Here is a 22,379-nt window from a genome sequence, read left to right on the forward strand (position 1 = left end):
CGAACTGAAATGAAGTTCTACCAAAATTTGTCGTTACGCAAAAAGTACACTTTCTCACTGGGTGGGGATTGCAAGTTTTGACTACCACTTTTCTTTAACTGATGAGAATCAAACGACTGGCATGATGTGGTTTCTGGATGATCTTAATTGAATCTCAGTTCAGTTACGTATTAAATTTGTTTTGAGAAACAGTTTTGCCCTTTCCGGCTGGTTATGAAAATTCTGGCGCGCAACTCATCTAATTTCTAACAAAAAAAGACCGTAATTCCTTAAGTTATATCACGTTACGTTGCTTCTTGTGTTACTTACATTAATGACTTATCTACACTACAACGTTCAATGACACAACCAACAGACTCTCAGAAAGTTAAAAAGCGGCTTACGGGCCGGGGAAAATTCCATAACGAACGCATGTGAACGTCACTTGCGGTGAAATTTAACTTCTCTTTCAAATTAAATTCCCTTTGCTAAAATCTAATCGAAGAATATTCTCGGGACGGAAACTGTCATTGAATTAGAGAAAATGTTGGTCTGAGAATCAAGCCATAAAATTCCGAGCTTACCTTCACTTACTTACTTATTATTACGAACTTACTCCAGAGGTTTACTTTTCCCTCGGGCTAAGACCCCCACCGGCTATTATATCAAGTCCAAGCGGTTCCCAGGAAAAGAATGGTCCTTCAACGTATACGTGTGAATCAACATGATTTTTGTTCCTTAGACACAGAATGAAAATTGACGATTTCCTAGCGTTTAAGGAAACATTTAAAACAGACTACCGGACTTCAGTGGTTCTTCGTGTTATACTTTGTTTCCCGGGTGTTTGATAACGAATAGTATAGAATAGTATCCAAGGCTGACGAATATGTCAGCGTTTACAACCGCATGCTCGTTTTATCAGCAAACTAAAGAATGGACCTTTTCAGCGATACAGCGGCCATTTTGAATTCTATTGTTTCAAATAGATATTATGGGATACTTAGGAGGCAAATACATCATAATTTGTTTCCTGGGCATCCTAGTCCCAAAGACTGGGCATCGGCCAGTCTTTAGGCCAGTAACAACATTGAAGTCCAAGGGCTGACCAATGATCGACCGAGTCCATGGGATCGTCTGCAAAGAGAGCTGCCATGACTGTACATTTACCTAAGACGGGGAAAGCAAGCGCTCGTGGAACGTGCACGAGGCATGATCCAGGCTGCGCGAGCAACAGCGAATCATGCTGAGTTCACGGATCACAGCATCCAGCTAAGGGACGCCCAGATCCTCGAACACGGTGTTACCAACTACCACAAGAGGCCTTTCTTGGAGTCGTAGCACTCAGCGCCGCCGTCAACGAGAGGAAAACGGTTCCTCGCGCTTACCTAGAGTTGATTCAAAATCGATAAAACGATAGCAAACGCGCTAACAGCGCGAGCAAAAACGAATCTACAGATTGCAACTCTGATGAAGGTGGACAGAAGCCAGCAAAAATTCAGAAAAGAAAAGCAACAGATCGGATTACAAAAACCTTTAATAGGCTGAAAGGCTATGCTCGAAACGTTTGCTATTTTTCACAAGATAGAGCTTTGACATTTTTCCACCTTATCAGTTTTCAATTTTTATTTTCGTTTGAATTTTTATATCGATTTGAGTGTCACGCATCAGCCGGGGAGAACAATTTATTTCATTTTGTTTATCCTAAACATTAACCTGGGTTATGTTTAGGCTAACGACAATGGTTTATTTAATGGGCAAAGTAGCTCTTTACTATTTTCAAATAACTCTTTTCGTTCCAGATATATTTAAGTTTTTAAAATATACCAATAAGCTAAGTGATGACGTCATAAACTCAACCAAATTCTGATCAAATATGAAAAAAAAGATATCAAGGCCACTTTGTATTTCTTGGCAGTAAGATTCCACTGGATGTGCTCCACAATGTGAGCTCAACAGTTTTGTCTCCATGGTAACGTACTGGGTTCCAGACCTTCCCGACATTAAAGGCTTTTCTGGCCACCTTTGGCGTAACCTACGAGCAGGCTCACCTGAAGAAGGCTAGTTTGGCCAGCCGAAATATAGTACACCTAAAAAAAAAATCACCCTACGTTGTGTCGGTTTCTGCTTTTTTATTCTTCATTTCATATGTGAAGCCGATTACATCACTATTGATCCAACATATAACTCGGCAGCAGGATCATCGTTCCGGTTGCTTGCTTAAACATTTTATAGTCTCCTCTGAGTCACACGCGCGAGCGATGAAGAGCAAAGCAGGAGTCTGGTGAAGAGGCGCCAAGAAAGTGAGGCCAACTTTCTCGCCTCGCGGCTTCGCCGCTCGATTTCGCGCACGCGGCTACGGCGCGCGCGCTTTTGTTCCAACGTGAGCTTGCTCACAGCCTACCTTTGGGGTTCCATTCCCATGTCTGCCAATGGTGCCTCATCTACCAACAGCAATCAGTAAATATATTAGGTCGAGTTTGTGGCAAAATTTGGGAACATTGCTTTTTGTAGCCGAAGGTGTGTTGCCTAAAGAACTAGTAGAGTGCCAAGTTTCAACGGTTTCTGCTGCAAATTGACGTCAGATATAGCTCTATCTATATACTTGATGTAATACAGTCGAAACTCCGGTTGCAAGCCTGCGACCACCTCCCCTCAGCGACCAGTTTTCTAAAATACCAAAAGTTTCCAAGTCAAATCACTATATTTGGAACTCTTGTAAACTACCGTCTCTCGTAAGGACCGTAAGCGACCGGGACCACTTTTAAAGCTAAAAGTTTAACCTCCCGTAAGCGACCACTTGACAAACAATAGAGCGGAAATTGGATAAAAAGGTGTTGTGACATTATCGCATTCTTGGGCAGTACAAGAGACGGAAATTTCTCAATAGGAAGTACCGGAGTTTTTTTTCTCAAAATTGACTTTTCACATGAATAAGACATTTAAAACACAGGATAAGTCTCTGAAGTCACCATATGGTGTAAGCTCTCGTAAGCGACTACTTCCCGTAAGCCACCACCTGTGTTTGACATTTGGGTGGTCGTTTACTGGAGGTTCAAATGTATTGGGTTGAGTGTATGACGTCATCAGCCCTCTCATTTGCATATTTTAATTTCAAACCTAAATTCTCCGGAACTGTTGCAGATATTTGCTAGCGGTGAACGTCAGTTTTAATCTTATGTAAAATTCTATGTGATAATCCTAAAAATTCAAGTGATGAAAATTTGCACAGTAGTAACACTTTAAACGTGACACATTTTAGGGGAGGGACGCAGCAGCGTTGAGTTTCGATTTGTTTAGAGCATCTTCACAATTCAACAAGACAGCCAAATTTTGGTCGATGAGACTTCCAGAGCATATTTTCGGTATTTATAAACTAGTTTTTCGGTGGACCCTGAGTTTTAGTTACTACAAAGTTTGATGAAGCCGTCAATCGCGAAGAGAATTGAAATATTTCCGCAACTGGTGAGTAATACTAAAGGTAAGTTTCGTTTGATGGACTTAAGACTAACATAGAATTATTCCCCCTAAAATTAAATACAATTAAAAGAAAAAGCGTTCTTAGAAACATGTTTTGAATTCTTCTTCCACTGGAATTCTGGAACGTTTCCGTTCGGAAATGCGGCGGCGTTGCGTGACACTCAAGCTATTGTGTAACTATTTTTAAGCTGCTATTGTGTAACCACTTCCTTTCTGCATATTCATTATGTTCAGTAATCATTAATCCTTAAACCTTTCACTGTATAGTTTGATCCTTTGTAAACTGCACTTTGCCAGGATTCTTTGACAGTTCACTGGTAGCGGAATACAAACCGGTAAGCAACTTTATTGATTCAGTTTATTGGATATGAACCTTGCAGGTTAATTTGATAAGCTCAAAAACCGAAAACGTAACGAGGCGTTTATGTTCGTCGGTTTCAAAGTTCCGTAGTGCTGAAAAACAAGCGATTCTCTACTACCTGCTCGATCACCATCATTGTTGTTCTTGATCTGCTTGAAAATCACGATTCTTTGAGTCGTTTCAGTGGATTGAGAACACCTCTGTTTGTCAAACAACCCAACTTTAATATTAAAATGAAATTTACTGAAATGCTTGCTTTTGAAGACTCATATTTCTGACACGATGTTGGAAGAGTCTTGTTTCTTCGGATTGTTGATAGACGAGAGGGGAAAGTGAGTTATTTTGTGTCGCTGAGCGCGTTGATGTGGTAGAATGCATTTGTGTACCGGCTGAACAGTATTCGTTGTCGATGACAGTATGAAGTCAACCAAACTTATGATCAACTATCATAGTTGTTGTTCAGTGTTATCTCTCTATGTCCCACAGGGGACGAAGACGATCATTAAACTAAGTAAGTATGCTAGCTCTTTCAATCGCGAACATGTTACAGATATTTTTTCATTTGAAGTGAGCTTGTCCTTTTTATCGAAATCTTCGTGAATTCGTCCGAATAGTTAATCTGATATTGAACGATCAAGTGGAATTTTACGTGTAAGAGCGAAGAAGCTCGTCATCTGCGCCCAGAGGTTCAATATCGATCTTCCTTGGTAACTATCGGCGGCTAATAAAGCTACTGATTATTGTTCTTGAAGAAGTCTGCTTTATACTTTATTAATTAGTTAAGGACTTTAAAGAGGTTCAGGTTATGTGATTTTACCTAAAACAATAACACATGCTCAGTGAACCGCTATGGTTTCTGTTTCTCTCGCCCCTATGTTTTTTTTTTTTTTTTTTTTATGGGAGGGATGGATATACACAGGTTAGTGCAATATTGCTGTCGCGTGCAGTCGTCATTAGACAAGATTTCTGACGCAGCTACTGTGCCTGAGATCCTCACAAAATACGTTTGGATTACGCAAACTGAGCCATAAAAATTCCTTATCTTTATCACTTTGACTGAAAAAACAATCGACAAGTATAATTTCACTAGAATTACTTGAAACAAAATGGATAAGGACGAAAAATCGAAACGCGATGGGAATTTGTTCTGTTCTCCAGGGTGGTCACGCAAACTTATCACGCGCTAATCAACCTACAATCATGGACAAAAGTCGTAGGACAAATTTGCACTTTTGGCGCTTTTGCGTACACGCCAGGCGCGAATACAACTTCACCTGCCTAACCTCGCCCCCCACCCCCCATACAATGTTGAAAACTAGTACGTGCAATTTCAGCTGATTTTCAACATTGTGTTGGAGGGCAGGGGGGACAGCAACCCGTTTATAAAGGATATAGCAGCGTTTTCTTCATACTTCAGTTCTAACACAAGGACTTTTGTCCACGATTGTAGTATAGGTAGCGTCTGCGAAAGTACACGAACCCTGGACACGACTAGCAACGTTTGCAGAGATCCTGAAACGTTGTCCAACTGTTTCTTGAACTGTAAGCCGCTTTTCTTCCATTTTATATTTTAGTTTACCTACGTACAGTAAATTGAACTGAAAGTCAAGAACTTGTTGAAATTCAACATAAAAGTTCTCAGTACAGTAAAAAAACAGTAGACGGGTCTGATTTGACTAAGTTAACATCAGATCTCGGTGGTCCCGGCAAGCAAAAACATTCATCTCCTTTTGAATACCGATACGGTCGACGAATTTTAGCATGCGCTACTGTTAAATTTCCGTGTGTAACGCAGGCTAACGAATGTCAGAAAACAAAAAAAACATGAAGTGCGTAATTTATTTATTTATGTATTTATGTATTTATTTATTTATTTATTTTTATGCACGGTCGTTGTTGTTTCTGTAAATTCGTTCCATGTTGCCAACTGATTGCCTGCGTAGCAAGTGTTCGCGTATGAGCGAACTCGCCTTTTAGCCCTGCGAAAATTATAGGGGCGGGGGCGTTGGGACGAACAAGCGGAAATCTTGTCGTTCATACGGAAATTCTTGCTCCGCAGGGTGAGCGACTAACAGTTTGCTTTAATGTAGTATTTGAAACAAGTGGCTACCTGGTTCCGCACGCATTATGGTTATTTGCTATTTCGGGCTGAAAATATTTAAGATCAATTACTTATTTATATCGATATCTGTAAAATGCCATAAAAATATATTGTATGCGCTGTTGTTGCTAGGAAGACCAAACCACGACACCTTCAAAGAGGCCGAAGTTCGATTACAGTGGGCACTAATTAAATGTCCAAAAACGGTTAATGATTACTAGTGCATGGAAGAAGTAGCACCATGGTCAACCCCATGTTTTTGCAAATAAAAGCTTAGTTTCATTGACTCGTCTACATTAATATTTTATTCATTTAGATATAACGCGCTTGGAAAGCTACTATACACTGTGCATGGAATATTTTTGGGTTGCTGCATTTACTGCCTTGACGTTTGTAGCTTGGGCGTCATCAAGGCAAGTGACACTAGTGAACGAACCACAAACAGTCAGTGGATGGCATTGGGAAAAGAAGAAGACACCGGGAAATGGCATTAGAGGGGTAGGTTACCGCTGACTTGCATAAAGAGCGACTTGCTATCAACTGACTGACAGTGATAAGCTACAGTCTAGAGGCTTCTATAAAGCAGAGAATTACCTGATGTTCATTTATGCTTTATTGATGTATTTTTATGACTGTTCATTTCTGCAGTGGACGAGGAACACTAATCCTACACGATATGTAGCATGTGATGTCGGCTTATCTCTGTCAAATCCCCATCCAGACAATTGGTTGATAAGTGACCAAATCTCAATTAGGGACGCTAACAGGATCGATGTCACTGTCGACTACTTCATCAGAAGTTGTTCTACCTTGGGTAACAATGAGGGATCTTTTTGCAATGATGCTTTTGACATGTACATTAGCCACTCTAACCAGCTTATTGGAGATAAATCTCAATACCCTGACCCTCTCAGTAACAGGATGGCGTATGAAAAAACGGCAGTAATTAGACAGGCTACCAATAAGAGATTTTCCGAAACAATAGGTGTCCTCGTTAAAGAAAAGTATGTTATATTAGCCTTTCATAATTATGGAGCTTGCAGTACTATGTTCTCGGTCAAGGTTACTTATAACGTTTGTCCAGACGAAACACTCAGCAACTCCTTGATGATGCTACCGAGAACTGTAGCTCCAGCAAATCATTCGAAACCCATTCGAGTGGAAGGAAGTTGTGACAAAAATACGGTTCGTGTACCGGGCAGTTTGTTCGTCTATTGTCAAAGCAATGGTAGTTGGAACAGGAGTGGACTTCAAGGAAGATGCGTCTGTAAGGAAGACATGCAGAATGTGGAAGGAAAATGTCAAGGTACGCCAGAAGTCATGCATTGTACTTAACGAAGCAGAACAGGGTCAGAGTCACTAGTTTTTAGGTTGTCCGGTTTTATTATTTTGGGGATTAGTGCTCAGGACATGCGGAAAGGGAACTCGAAGTTATGTTTCGTTATTTTGACACTGTACCGCCCATAGACGCTTTTATTGAATGACCCTATTAATGTTCCCAAACAACACGAAATCTTCGCTCTAGAAAAGAACTCATTTCCCAATGGAGGTACCTACCTGGCCACCCTGTTTCAGAATCCATGCGGAAACGTTCTGTTTACGATACTAAGAAAGCGTAACTGTAGGGGATTTCCAACGAATCGGTTTTCACTCTACACGACAAATTCACAAGAAGCTCCTTACTAAACGCATAGTAAAAGGAAATGGCGACTCAATAATACAACACAGTCTAACCGCAAGTAATGATAAAGCAAATGGTCTGCTAAGAATATTGATAACTAGTTGGAAATTTCAATAGCTCAATTGGTAAAGCGTAGTACTACTAAAGTGGGGAGTGCTATGCTAGGGCACCTAGGACTGGCTGCGATCAGCTCCAGAAGACCCAGATTACGTTTGGAGCGCCCCCCGAATCGCCTTGTTGCTTTTGCCTCTCATTTTAGCCAGGTTGGATAGGCTCCTGGCCTTTAGGTTCCCACCAGGCTCAAACATGCATCGCTCAAAATTAAATTCGCCAATTGTAACTGGAAATGAAAATCTACAATGAATGTGTCTTGGGATAACACCGGATGGTTACCAGTAATTAAATAAAACTACGGAGAGACGTCAGACTTTATTCCGGGACACTAGTGATGGTGTATGATGGTATATAAAATCGACAACATTGCAAAAACGTTTTTGCAAAGGGGTCGGGAATTTTCAGGGCGACCTTCATGACCATGTCATCATATTTCTGTACGCTAGGCCTTGCTCAGTATGCTTCAGTGCTTGGTAAATTTGTTAGCTTGTAACGTTTCTCTTCCCACCCTAGCATGTCCAGTTGGAATGTACAATGACGAAAATGGACTTAATTGCTCAGGTATGAAACAACCTACAGCAATGGTAGCCAATGTCAACAAATTCTGGGGATTGTTTCCTCATTGGTTTCCTTCTTTTAGTTTATAATTGGAATCTGCAAATGTCAATTTCGAGATACGGGAGTTCAGTGAAGTGGTTTTGTTTATCCTTTCTTGTTCGCATCTTCTCTGCCGCATGATAAATTGTGTATTTATGAATTTCAGTTTTACCATCAGCGCCAAGGAACGCCAACGCTACATTCGTCAACCAAAGTACAGTTGAGATAAGATGGCGCTCTCCATTAGTCACGGGAGATTCTAGTCACGTGTTTTATGAGGTCGAATGTCGTAAGTCATGTAACATTGAGGACGAAAAGAACTGTGTTGAGAAACCTTGTAGTAGTGATGTCAAGTACGAGCCATGCAGAGAGGGACTGAACGTGACCCAAGTGACTGTAACAAACCTCATTGCATTTATCAACTACACTTTTAAAGTCTACGCCAAAAACAGAGTGAGTGAGGTAGCTAAAAGAAAACATGGAGTTGGAGGAAATTTCTCGCCTATCACGTTGAGGACTTTGGGAACAGGTGAGTTCGCGCTACAGAATACTTTCGAATGTACCGTTTCATCGTGGTTAGATTTCTCCGAGATACTACTGTTAAGTACGGCGTCTTGACTTTCCATCACAATGGGTTACCGCCAACTTTTGGTAACTTGCTGTACTTGTACGACGTACATACGCGTATACTTTCTTTAATTAAATAAATTCCCTGGTGGATCTAGTACTGCCAAAATATTTCCTTCATAGAGTTTACATTTTATTTTACAGTCCCTGGTAAACCTGAAGTCGCTGTCGAGCAACCGAAGGACACAGTTGTTGTATCATGGAAACTGGAACAAAAGAACGGAATCATCAAAGTTTATCACGTGACATACATTAGAACAGATGATTCTTCAGAAACCGAGACTCTTATTACAAAGAAAATGGAACACCAGTTTGGCGATCTAAAGGCAGGAAAAACTTATGAATTTCAGGTACTTTCTAGTTGCTAACTTGTTGCAGTTATAGATGGCAAATGGACTACTTAACTTCGCTAGAAAGAATTAAATATTTGAAGCCTGCCGATTTGGTGGATCAAATTGACATTGTCTATTTTTGAACACAAATTTATTTCTCCATTTGAATGTTTATTCTGACCCTTATTGCACCAATACGCCAATATATCCTCTAGGGGACGACAACATATTTCCCTCCACATTGCTGTTTTTATATGTTTTAGGAACTGTGGCTGCATATACTTAGTTTCCACTCAGTTCCACAACATATCGACCAAATTTTATGACTCAGTTTCCATGGTATGCATCTGTCGACAGCGTGCTCCGCCCATTTCAAGGTTTTAAATTTTGACGCTCCTCCAATTCAGTGGAAGTTTTAGCATTGTCATATTGTTCACATCTTTAGCAAGACATTCTGCTCATTTTCTGACATTTGTGACAAAGTTTGAATCCAAAGTGGGTTGATTTACAAAAAAAAAATCACATAAGAATAATTAGTACGCTGGACAAAACTGTTCTGGATCGACGTTTTACCACAAAAAATTAAAACAAACAAAGTGACACGACTAATTTTGTGATTGTCTTAAACTCTACTAAATTCCACACATGGAAACTTATTTTTATATGGATCACGCAAGAAAGGCTTGCGTTACACCTTGTCCAAATTTGGTAACAGAGTCACAAAAGTATGTAAAATCACGTGATTTCTGAGAAATAAGAGTCACATTTAGAGTGTTGTTTTGCGAAGAAACTCTTTACGTGCTGGTGGATTTTTGGCCAAGATTTTGACAAGAAAGCATAGGAAAGACTTACAACTTTATTTGGCCACTGAAATACGATACTGTCTTCAGAGACTGATCGTCTTTGAAGTCTTTAAACTGATCTTGCCACTAGACCGGTCTTCCGCCTGTTTTGAATATGGCTGCCTTTAGCTCGCGCTTCGCACAAGCCACAATTGCACAAGATACCGCTGTGTTAAAGCGTGATCGGCCGAGAACTTCAAACAGTGCTATTTTTGCTTTTAGGAAAGTTTTCGGACCTTTTTCGGAGCTCACCAACCAGGAGCTTGCCATTTTCTCACAATTTCTTGCTTAGCAGCTTGAAATAACTTTCTTTGGTTTGCCTTGTGGCCTTCAGTGGTAGTAGCATCACAACTTGAATCTTTGTTTCTCTAAACCGCTGTTGTATTACAGGATTATAGTGCTGTTTAGATGGATACCGCTCCTTCTTCATAATATCTCGTCTAATTCATGAAAGATTTCCACAAACACGCCACGATGTTCTTCGCACAACAACACTGATCTAACACTACCATGTCAATGTAAACTATGACTATTTTTTTTTCTCAGAAATCGCGCAATTTTCCGTACTTTTGTTATTCATTCCGCAAATTTAGATTCTCTGTAACTCAAGTCTTCCTTGCGTGATCGACATGAAAATAAATTTCCATGTGTGGAATTTAATAAAGTTTAAGACACTCACAAAATTATTTGCATCGCTTTGCTTGTTTTGATTTTTTGTCGTAGAACGTTGATCCAGAACAGTTTTGTCCAGCGTACAACGGAGAGAACTTTAAAATGTCCTTAAATACAATTGCAAAGATCCTTGTCTTTTTGCAGGTGTTTGCTGAGAATAACTTTGGAAAAGGAGACGCTGGTGTGAAGAAGTTTACACTTCGAAACGGTTTGACTGCCAAATGTTGCTATAAGTACAGTGATGTTTTATAGCCTACTAGATACATGTATTTCTACGCTTTTGAAGCCGTTTTCAACAAATCGTTGCAAAAATACGGATCAAACCTTCGATACATTCTGATGGAATGGGCATTGGTCGTCCAAGTAAAATGAAGGGCTACTACAATCTAAAATTGCCTTTAACCACACTTACATTCACTTTATTTCCATTTCCTGAAGAAATTAATTAATTAGATAATTAACTGATTGTAATTACTCCTATATGCCACAGGAAAGATCCGACCTGAATGCAATGAAATGTTTGAATTAAGTGAACTAATTGTTTCATCGTTAAATCCCCTTTCGGCCAGTCTATCGTTCAGTTAGGGAAGGAGAGAAAACATTTTCGGTTTAGAGCATTTTGACTTTTGAGCGGAGGGAGGGGGTGTGGATGTGGGTGATTTTGAAATTAATATATTCTGCAACCTCGCTTGTACCAAAAAAAAAATGTACACGACCACTGCCGAGAGAAATTCAAGCACATTTAGTGAGCCGGAGAAAAGCACGTTACCCACGTTGCGAGAAAAGATTTCTTAGTGCATGAAAGGACCCCACCACCACCCGCTCTGAAGTCAAGTGATCCACCCTTACTGTCTAAGCAAGTAACACACTGTTCGAATACCGTGATTAAATGTAATTATGTTTATTTAGGTGGAACCTCAGATAAGATGATAATTGTTCTTGGTGCTGGAGGTGGAGCCTTGGTGATAATTATTCTTGTAATAATTATCATCGTTGTTTTACTTAGAAGGTGAGTCTGATGGATGAATAATACAATCTCCCGATTGATGGCATTTAATTTTGTTTCTTTTGCAAACCCTTTGCTTTCTGGTGCAAATGAAAGTTGATATGAAGTTGAGTTGTAAGAATACTTTAGATACTACTCTGAATATTGTTTAGGCGCCTACCTCCCAACCTTTTTTATAATGATTAATTTATCTCTATTTTCTCTTTATTTAGAAGAGGTCATAGGAGTGTAGAAAAAGACTACATGCGCACCGTTGAGCAAGGTACTTCCACATCACTACCGCCTTATTAAATATCATAAACAAGGTACATGAGCCACCTTTACAACTGAAAAAAAATATTACTCTAGGAGCAAATTAACTGGTCCAAGAAATAAGGAATGAATGAATGAATGAATGAATGAATACTTTATTGAACCTCCCCGATGGGGCTAATGATGCCTGCATACAACCTCGTTCACAAGGTCTCTCATTTCCTCTCTTGCGGGAAGAAGAGAGACCTTGGGAACGAGGTTAACCTGCATTCAACCCGAACAACCACAAAGTTACGCAATAATGACGCCAATTACTCGAGTTTGCTGGGAAGGTATTCCTGATAACGGAACCAGTAAGAGTTACTTGATCAACCAGCTTGTACTCGTTGCCATACGTTCATGACAAAACACTTCCTCTTAAAATAATGATATTTTTTACGGATTATCACGTGGAAACGAGTTTAAATCCATGGATTTCGTTTTATAAAGGGAGTGCGTTACAGTCCATGGATTCAGTGGATCAACGGAGATATATCGATCCTGGAAACTATCTCGATCTTCTGGAACTTCTGTCCACGTTTACTTCGGAACTCGAAAGAAGCAAGACTAAACTGGAGGGACTTATTGGACAAGGTAAAGAGAATATTGAATCGATCAGGAACCACGTACGTGAGAGGAAATTTATCTTGACTCTTTGTTGATAATAACTCTTTTCTTGGTTTTTCAGGGGAGTTTGCTGACGTCTACAAGGGAACATTAAAAACTAAAGATGGCAAAAATGTCGTTGCTGTCAAAGTCTTGAGAGTCAGTTTTTGAATAGTTTTATGAAAGATTTGCCTCAATAGACTTTCTCTCTTTCCTTCCCCTGTCTTAGTTATCTATTCTAGAATATTTACAGTGAAGTGGATTACTTTTAAAGACCCAAGTATTTACTAATACTGTGAACTATCTTGTTAGATAGTGCATACCAGAGTGGATACGAGAACGTTTTCTGAAGGCTCTACTGAAAATAGTGTCAGTGGGTTGGCTCCCTGGTTAAATATTGGGTTGAAGGTTAAAGAATGGTGAATACAAAATGAGGCAATATCGCTTATCACTTGTTTCCTTATTCTAGCCTGGTTCAAGCGAGAAAAACCAAAAAGATTTCCTGTCCGAGGCGTCCATCATGGGTCAGTTTCACCATCCCAACGTAATCAGGCTCATAGGGGTTGTTACTCAAAGTAGGTGTTACACTAAATGATTATCAACTGAAACTTCCTTAAATAATGACTTAGATGGATTAATGTCGAGCTAGATGTTAATGAATGATTACAATTGTTTGTTCCTTACATTTTGTTTCGTTTTCAGCGTTAATTAAAAGCAACATTTTCTGAAAAACGTCAAACTATACTAGTTTAGAAGGCTAGGCAGGAAATGTTGTATCCACGTGCAGATGTTGTTGTGAATTTTGCCCAGTAATTGTAATTAAAAATTATCACGATGCTCGCGTTGTTCTCTGCCTAACTTGAGATTAGTCATCCTTTTTTTGAGGGCTAATTGCAGGTAATTTTCTGTCCTGCGTACGCGACAGGTCTCCTTCTGTGTGCTAAATTAGGAAGTGCGCACTGGAAGATTCCTGTTGAGTTTGAGAAAATTTTAGAGAACTTAATGTTTGCGAAAGAGTATTCAGGATGTTTGATCCCTTGATAGTTTCAAAGCGATATCTTCGGGACGACACTTCGAAACACCCACTTGGGGTAGAGACATTACTTGTTGTTTTTACACAGTACGTGTTTGAAAATACTTATTGTCACCTCTCAATTTTTTTTACTTGTTGTAGGTAGGCCGATGATGATCATCACAGAATTCCTGGAAAGTGGATCACTGGATCACTTTTTGAAAGTAATTTACGTTTGATACGCGGGTGTATTTTTGATGCCATAGAATCTAGGTCACCCAATTTTTTTTATCTCTGTAAAATCGCTTTCAAATTGAGCGAATTCTCACAATAGTAAGTAGGGAAACACCAAAGAAGTAATAGTTATAAGCAGTGATAATAATAAGTGTAGGTAATCGTATGAACGCGAGTGGAATTAAAGATTTACACTACCAGTGATATGTGAAAATTCCCTGCAAACTGCACGAGCCTTGAAACGAATGCGATTTGAAAGAATATCACGAGTAGTGTAAATCCTTAATTGCTCGAACTTTCATGCGTTTACTAATGTACTAGTTTGCCTAAATGGTACAAAATGCTGCCGAAGGGAAGGTGGATGTAAGGAGTGTCAATGCAGAGCAGGGTTGTTCCCATACAGAACTCAGGATCGTCCGTAACAGTAACCAACTGGTTTATTTAACTTCTCGGATTACAGCACTCACTCAGCAGCACTAAGCCTCATTACATTTTTCATTGCTCCCTTACGACCAAAACTTGCGCTCTTGTACAAGTACACCCGGAATTTCCAGAAACTTCTCTAAAGAATTAAATAGCATTGTTGCAAGGTTTCGAATATTACATGAGAAATGGAAACATTCCAGAAGGTTTTAGGTCACGGCTGAATAACGTCCAGTTCGAGATTTGAAATAACAACAACAAGCCGTAATTTTTGCACAGGATTGAAATGAAGTATATTCTTCCTCCGTGTGATTTCCAAAATGTTGACTGTAGTTGTGCAGATAAAAAAAATATATAAACGGTACGCAAATATCGCAAGTAACACTTGATGAGAGGGAACTGTGCTTCAAACTATAAAACAGGTGCCTGGTTAAAAATCAAAATTTTGCTTGCTGTTGTAGTAATTGACACAGTTAAACATCATCAATAGCACAATATAACGTTGAACCTTTTTCACGAGTGATTACAACTGGTTTACTTCTACACTTCTGGTTTTGAGAGCTTTAACACTTACGGTAATTAAGGTAACGATAAAATTTTCCACTGACTTGGTTCTCTATCAGGGCGGGCGCCTTTGACCTACACTAACTTCTTCGTTTCTGTAGTTTTCCAAATGACTTCTGTTAGTATTAGGTGAGACTCCACAAGCGTGATTTGTTGGATATTTTGGACTGATTCTCCTGTTGTTCCCGATAGCTTTCATTCTTATTTTCATCGATCGAAGAGAATACACGGAAAACAGCGCATCTTCATAGAAAGCTGCCTAATACAGAAAAGACAAAGATTACAAGGAAAAGTTTATAAAGGAAAATAGGAGCGATAAAAGAAGCGTCAGAAATAGCAATACAGAACAGAAAACTGTCACTCACCTTCATTTACTGCAACCAACGATGCCAGAAAGAGAGAGAGAGCACAAGATCAGACTGCGCATCTTAATTCGGCCATTCGCGCATAACCACAATTCCTTGCGCCTTTGATCTTACCGCTACCACAATTCCTTTAGGCTCGATTTGCGCCGCTGTCTCTTGTCTGGTATACATCGAGCCTACAATTCCTTGCGTTTCACAAAAACATGTTCAAGGCCCCTACAATGTGACCTTTTCCCGATTAGAGTGCTGCCTCGTTCGTTCGCTTCAAGCTCAATCACTGCGGCAGCAATTATATGACTGAGAAAATTGTGAGCGCGGGCGCGTTAATTTGCACTGCAGTGCAAATTGAAAATCAACGATAAATTGGCCCGCTCTCAGCCAATCACAATGAAGTAATTTTCTCATTCATATGATAAGTAATAATCTAAGTGATAACAAGTTATTATAATAACTACTTATTAACCTCGAACGTTCGGTCTTTATTACAAACCCTCTTCATGAAACTGTTCGAGAACTTTGCCTGTGTTATTTACTTCTCCTTTTACGTGGAATGATCTGTTCTGTTTTATAAGAAGAGCAATTAGGGATTTACACCTTAAAAGTTAAACTGATGTGTCCCCAGTCCATTTCAGTTCAAGCCCTTGAATTGGAACACACTTAAAGAACACCCTTTTTTCTTGATAGGCACGTGATGGTCAGTTGACGAACCTACAGTTGTTAGGAATGGCTAGGGGTGTGGCTTCTGGAATGGCCTATCTGTCGGGGATGAACTTTATTCATCGGGTATGTAATACAACCGCTAAATATAACAAGCCGCAGAACAATGAAACACTAACTTTTCAGGCAGTATTTAATGCTTTTCATCACGTACTATATACCGTATTTGTTTATATATGTGTGCAGCTCTATTGCTAACACTGCGCTGAGTGAATAAGGTTCCGTAGCTAATAATGATACCGCCTTTAATAGAGGAGGATCCACGGAGTACGAGACCGTTGGACTCAAAACTGTTCTTTCTTTTCATTAAGGATCTTGCTGCTCGTAATGTTCTCGTTGGTGAAAACATGTCGTGCAAAGTGTCTGACTTTGGTCTTTCAAGGGAGCTGGCCGATGACAATCCGGACTCAGAGTACCAGACACAGGTACATCTTGCAGTTTTCCACTCTAAAATCAGTTCACGTTTTAATTTGTTGCGTGGGTTTGTAACATTTTAAGACCATCCCACGCGTCTGGGATAAATAATGCGTCTGGGTTTTGTGACCTTCAAAAGTGTTTAGTTTTAAGTCTGGCATTTGAAGTCGACATTTGAAGTCGTCTTATCTTCCATCTCCATCTAGTTTTATATTATGCTTTCCTTGACAAATATGATCTTTATCTAAAAGCAAATATTGGTATGTGTTTGGATGACTTGAATAATTGGATGGAAACTACTAATTCTTTTTTTTTTCTTTCACTGCCTTAAAGGCTGGTACAATCCCTGTTCGTTGAACCACTAATCCTTTTTTCTCTGCCTTGAAGTGCCCTAAATCCCTGTTCGTTGAACCTCTAATCTTTTTTTTCCTCTGCCTTGAAGTGCCCTAAAAATTCCTGTTCGTTGAACCACTAATCTTTTTTTCCTCTGCCTTAAAGAGCCCTAAAATCATGTTCTTTAAACCATTAATCTTTTTTTCTCTGCCTTGAAGTGCCCTAAAATCCGTGTTCGTTGAACCACTAATCCTTTTTTTCTCTCTGCCTTGAAGGGCCCTAAAATAACCGTTCGTTGAACCACTAATATTTTTTCTCTCTGCCTTGAAGGGCCCTAAGATCCCTGTTTGTTGAACCGCTAATCATTTTTTTTCCTGCTTTAAGGGGTGGTAAAATCCCCGTTCGTTGAACCACTAATATTTTTTCTCTCTGCCTTGAAGGGCCCTAAGATCCCTGTTCGTTGAACCGCTAATCATTTTTTTTTCTGCCTTATAGGGTGGTAAAATCCCCGTTCGTTGGACCGCGCCGGAAGCGTTGCAACACAGGAAGTTTAGTTGGGCAAGTGACGTGTGGAGTTTTGGTATTCTGGTTTGGGAAATCATGTCATTTAGTGACCGACCTTACTGGGACTGGAACAACTATGACGTAAGTGATCACTGTGTAATATCGCTGTGTTAACATCATGAAACAAGATTGCATAAGTCGTCAAGTGAGCCAGCATTAGTCACTGTGGTCACTCTCCTCGCGTGTTCAAAAATTATTACTGAACCTCAAATAATCATAATCAAATCGGAATATTTCACTTGATAATGATGTTAGGCGAACGTCGAAACGGCGTCACAAAATGTTAACTTTTTTACACTTTGAACCAGAGGTTTTATAGTTGGATCGTATTGCAAACGTCTTCTTTTACGTGAATAATAGAACGAATGTTTCAACAGGACAAACCCATCAGTACTAACACAGTACTGTTATCAAAGGGGTCCTTGTAAAAACGTAAAAGAAAAAATATAGACATCCAAAAAAATCTGTCAAAAGTATCAATAAAAGTTACATATAAAAATCACATTTAAATACTTCCCATAAAAACTACAACTGAAAAAGTTCGTTGACCTTTTGTCTAAATAGAACTCAAGAATTCATATTTCTAACTATAAACTGAAGTTCCTGGTGTTGAAGTTTTGGTTTGTCCTTGTAAAATAAGTTTTAGGAAGTAGGAAGTCAAAAACACAGGCAAAATTTTCTTTCTAATAGCTGTCAACGAATGGTATACAAATGTTCACACTCTCCAGTCCTGAAGCTACCGCATGCTACGAATTAGTTGCTTTTGTGAATTTGAGTAGCTCGGTGTAGTTAAATTACAATAAGATACTTGCAAGATGGGACATACACTGGGGGCTACAAGGAATGATGTTGATGATGATGATGATGATGTTGATGATGATGATGATGATGTTGATGATGATGATGATGATGATGATGATGGTGAGGATGATGATGATGAAGATGGGACATCAGCTGTACATACACCCCTTTCTCAGTCTAAGATCTTTGACGGGATTGGGAAGAATCGATATTGGTCTGTAATTATCATTCTCAGCTGAGGAGCCAGATAAACTTACGTATGCTGATGACGGTGCGGCCATCTCTTCTAATAAGTCCTACTCCTCAGGAATGGAAACACTAAAACACACAAAAATACCGAACACGATCATATTTAGCAGAAAGAGATGCCATAAAATTAGATACTAGAGCGAAATGTTATTAGTGAAATGTTAAAAGAATAACGTGTTCATTTCATTTAATGAACTGTTGTCTCAGCTGGTTTCCAATCGTTCTTATTTTCGCAGGTGATTAACAGGGTGGAGACTGGTTACCGGCTGCCACCTCCAAAGGTATGGTTTTTGGGTATATTCTGTTGGTCATTACATATTAACTTAATAGTATAGGTAATGGTAATCGTATGAGTGCGATTGCAATCAAGGATTTTACTATTCCTTTTTTTTAACAACGACATTTTTGTTTTGACAATAACTACATTTCTTTTACAAAACTTACTACTTTACAATAACTACACTTTTACAATACTTACAACTTTACGATAACATCAATTTTACAATACTCAACAAGTAAAAGTCAATTACTTATAATACAATTAGTTTACTTTTATTTTTATTTCACTATTCATGATATTTGAGAATTCTCTCAAAATTGAACAAGACTTTATAGAATTTTCAAATAGCACGATAAATTTAATCATTAATTGCCCGAGCGTTCATACGATTACTCATTTCGTGTATGACTGACTGTGTGCGTTAATTTGCGCCGCAGTGCAAATTAAAAATTAACGATAAATTGGTCTGCTGTCAGTCAATCACTTTAAAATATATTTCTCAGACCTTAATTGAAAGAAAAATCAATCTCGTTTCGAGAGGCCGCGATCCTCTTGGTCAGCACCAAGAACCAAGACCTCTGAGTCAGCATTAGTCACTGTGGTCACTCTCTCTAAGCATGTTCAAAAATTATTATTGAACTTTAACACGTGTGCACAATCAGACCAGAACCGGCTAGAACTGAGTGTCTTAAACATCCTAGCAAGATTTGTTGATGGCATTATAACTTTAGCATGTGACAGACTTTGATGCCTTATAGCGAGCAGTGTGACCTTGTAATAAAATGTTTGAAAATATTTGTCCTTTGACATTATTTCTTCCTCGAAGCTACAGACTTAAAAGTGTCCGCTTCTCGGCTGCGGACAAAAGTTGTAGCATATGTGTTCGCGCCAAATTGAGGATGTCAAGATTTTCCAGTACAAAATAAGACATTGTCGTCATATTATTGTCACAATTTCTCTCTAAAACAAGTAAAAGTTAAACTTGACAATTTTGTCTCCGAGAAACTTAGTTCCTGTGATCTGTTACTTTTCGTTGTCTTTCGTTGTGTCTTTTTATTTTGGTCTGTTTTTCGGCATTCCTTTCTTTCACCATTGCTGACATAATTTAAGATTGCTTTATATACGTATGAGTCTTTTCCGTTCTGTTTATTTATCCAAGGGATGTCCAAAAGTCGTTCATACTTTGATGCTGGACTGTTGGGGTGAAGACAAAAACAAAAGGCCCAAGTTCTCTGAAATCGTATATCGCCTGGACGGACTAATTCGCTCTCCAGAATGCCTGAAAGACAAGTCTTTGTCTCTTCACTCCACGTAAGTTTTAAAACGCTACATTGCACACACGTGAGGCTGCTAAGTACGTAAGCAGCGTAAAAAGTTACTCATGGAGGAGCATCTTAAGAGCTCTGTAGCCTCCTAGTTAGCTTATCGCCAAAAGGAACTTTCTTCTAAGACGAAAATAGTTGATAAAAGTACGAGCGGACAAACTTTTATGTGACGAATTATGGACTATGCATGTCCGCGTTATTGTCAGTCATTGTTAGTAATTGTCAAGTGTGTTGTATTAGTTATTTGTAATGTATAGTGAATATATTCGTACCCTGCTAGCAGAGGTTTCTTTCTAGCAAGTCTTTTAGCATTTACGAAGTCGTTCGCGTCACTTGTATTTCGCGTAGTCAGGGTACCCTGGCTAAGCGAAATGCAAGAGACGCGAACGACTTCGTAAATGCTAAAATACTTGCCAGAAAGAAATCTCTGCTAGCAGGGTAATATATGCGCAGCCGGCAATCAGTATTCTGGCGTCGTAGAACTTGGATAGTCGCTCGCAGTATGCTCTGTTATTAAATAATCGCTTACCAAGAAATCTCTCGTTGCACTTTAGTTAATGACATATCGTCCAAATCATTTTCAATTTTCAAGTATTATTTTTCAGGTCTTTGGAGGGAGATATCCCAGAGTTCCATTCGGTGGATGAATGGCTGAAATACATCAACATGGCAAAGTATTCGGAAACATTCAAGGCTGCAAGCATCAATACCCTCAACCAGGTTGCTAAAATGGAAGAGAACGATTTGAAAGCAATGGGAATCAAATTAATCGGCCATCGAAATAAAATGAGTAAAAGTATAAAAGCCATGAAATCACAATTTCACAACAGGGGTCTTGATGATGATGAAGCCGCGATATGATTTATTCATTCATCAGGGGAGAATTTTCTTTATGATGACTTCACAAAGTTAATCAAGTTAGCCTATACTGTTCTGAATTTTCCTTTTATATCATGAGAATTGTTATTGACTTTCTATCAAGTATTTTATCCAGAACAATTTCTCCGTTTGCAGTAATTATATCAACCAGTACTCAGACCATATTTTTTTAATAAAAAAGTAGCAAAATAACAGTAATCTCGTTAAAGAAACTCTGGATTAATGTTTAATTTCCAATGTTCTGAAGACCATTCTTTAGACTGCTTACAGCCTGTCTCTTATCGTCTAACGACTTTTTCTCCTCGTACGCAAAAAGGGCTTTAATTTATAAACGATCGACGAGAAATTTTCCCAATCTCTTCTCATCTTAAGTGAGCTTAACAGCGGCTAAATGTCGTCCTTAAGTACGTTAAAATCAAGGTGCGCGCAGCCCGCTCTCAGCGACTTTTTCAGTCAGTTTAAGTGAGTTTAACAGTGGCTATATTTCGGCCAAACTGAGCGTTCAATTATTTTTTCCCTGTCGATTTCACTGAAAACCAAGATCCTCTCGAGTTAGTTTAGAGTTCCTGGGACTCGGCAATGTCGTCCAAGTTCTTGGAAATCGAGCCTAAGTAGGACGAAATCAAGGTGCGCGTAAACCGGTCTCGGCTACTTTTTCAGTGTCAAAATTAAGTGGGGCTTTATTTCGGTCAGGAAGATCGAAACCAGGCGTGCAATTATTTCTCCCCTGTCGATTTCACTGTAAACCAGGCTACCACGAGTTAGTTTACAGTCCCTGGAACTGGGAAATATCGCCCGTTCTTGGAAATCAAGCCTAAGATTGTCAAAATCAAGGTGCAGTAATGTTGTGTTAATAGTAACATCTGCTTACTATCACTTGCATATTATATTGTAGTTGTTATTGCATCTGGGTTATATGCACATGTACAATAGTACAACTTGCCTAACCTGTAATACACAATGAATATAATAGTGACACATTTTAAAAGGGTATAAATGATTATATGCAGAAAAAATATTGTATTTCTTTAATTTGCTTTCCTTTCTATTCTCTCTCCCGCCCCCCCCCCCCCCCCTGCTGCCCCGATAAAAATAAGCTACCTACCTAACTAAGGTGTCCAAGTGATATTTCTTGCTTTCCTGGAAAGGGTTAAGAAAGAAAATGCTAGCTATAATGCCGTGCTCTCTCTAAAGAAACACTGGAGTTAAAATAATTCTTTTAACCTAGAAAAAAGGTATTGTCATGTACAGCATCTGTAAATTTTGGTAGAGTTACATGTAATTTTGAATCTCTATGAAGACTAGGAATTTAGGGACATTAATAGCACAGTAAATTCAAACCATTCTTTGTTTCTGCAAATAAATTTTCTGACTGTTTTGTTGTGTGATTTAAATAGTTGCTTGATACATTTAGATACATGTATTTCTTTGGTATGTAAAGTTTCCAAATTCAGCTAAATTATATATTAATAATGATCTCATATGATAAATACAGGGAAATATTCAAAACAGCTTCCATGAAAATGTAAATAG

At 38.9% G+C, this 22,379-nt stretch overlaps 1 protein-coding gene across 1 annotated transcript; it reads left to right on the forward strand.

The window, feature by feature from the left end:
- Nucleotides 1-3,707: 3,707 nt before the first annotated feature.
- LOC145482299 (ephrin type-B receptor 1-B-like) lies at nt 3,708-21,889 on the forward strand. Its single transcript, XM_081460959.1, has 19 exons — nt 3,708-3,791; nt 6,235-6,416; nt 6,567-7,224; nt 8,227-8,274; nt 8,477-8,839; nt 9,082-9,287; nt 10,928-10,991; nt 11,693-11,792; nt 12,002-12,051; nt 12,531-12,674; nt 12,769-12,845; nt 13,156-13,261; nt 13,861-13,922; nt 15,969-16,067; nt 16,313-16,426; nt 17,244-17,393; nt 18,599-18,643; nt 19,802-19,953; nt 20,573-21,889. The coding sequence occupies exons 2-19, from the start codon at nt 6,270-6,272 to the stop codon at nt 20,826-20,828; spliced, it is 2,841 nt and encodes a 946-aa protein (XP_081317085.1). The 5' UTR covers nt 3,708-3,791; nt 6,235-6,269; the 3' UTR covers nt 20,829-21,889.
- The last annotated feature ends 490 nt before the right edge of the window (nt 21,890-22,379 follow it).

This window comes from Orbicella franksi, chromosome 3 (genome assembly GCF_964199315.1).
Source record: "Orbicella franksi chromosome 3, jaOrbFran1.1, whole genome shotgun sequence".
NCBI lineage: Eukaryota > Metazoa > Cnidaria > Anthozoa > Scleractinia > Merulinidae > Orbicella > Orbicella franksi.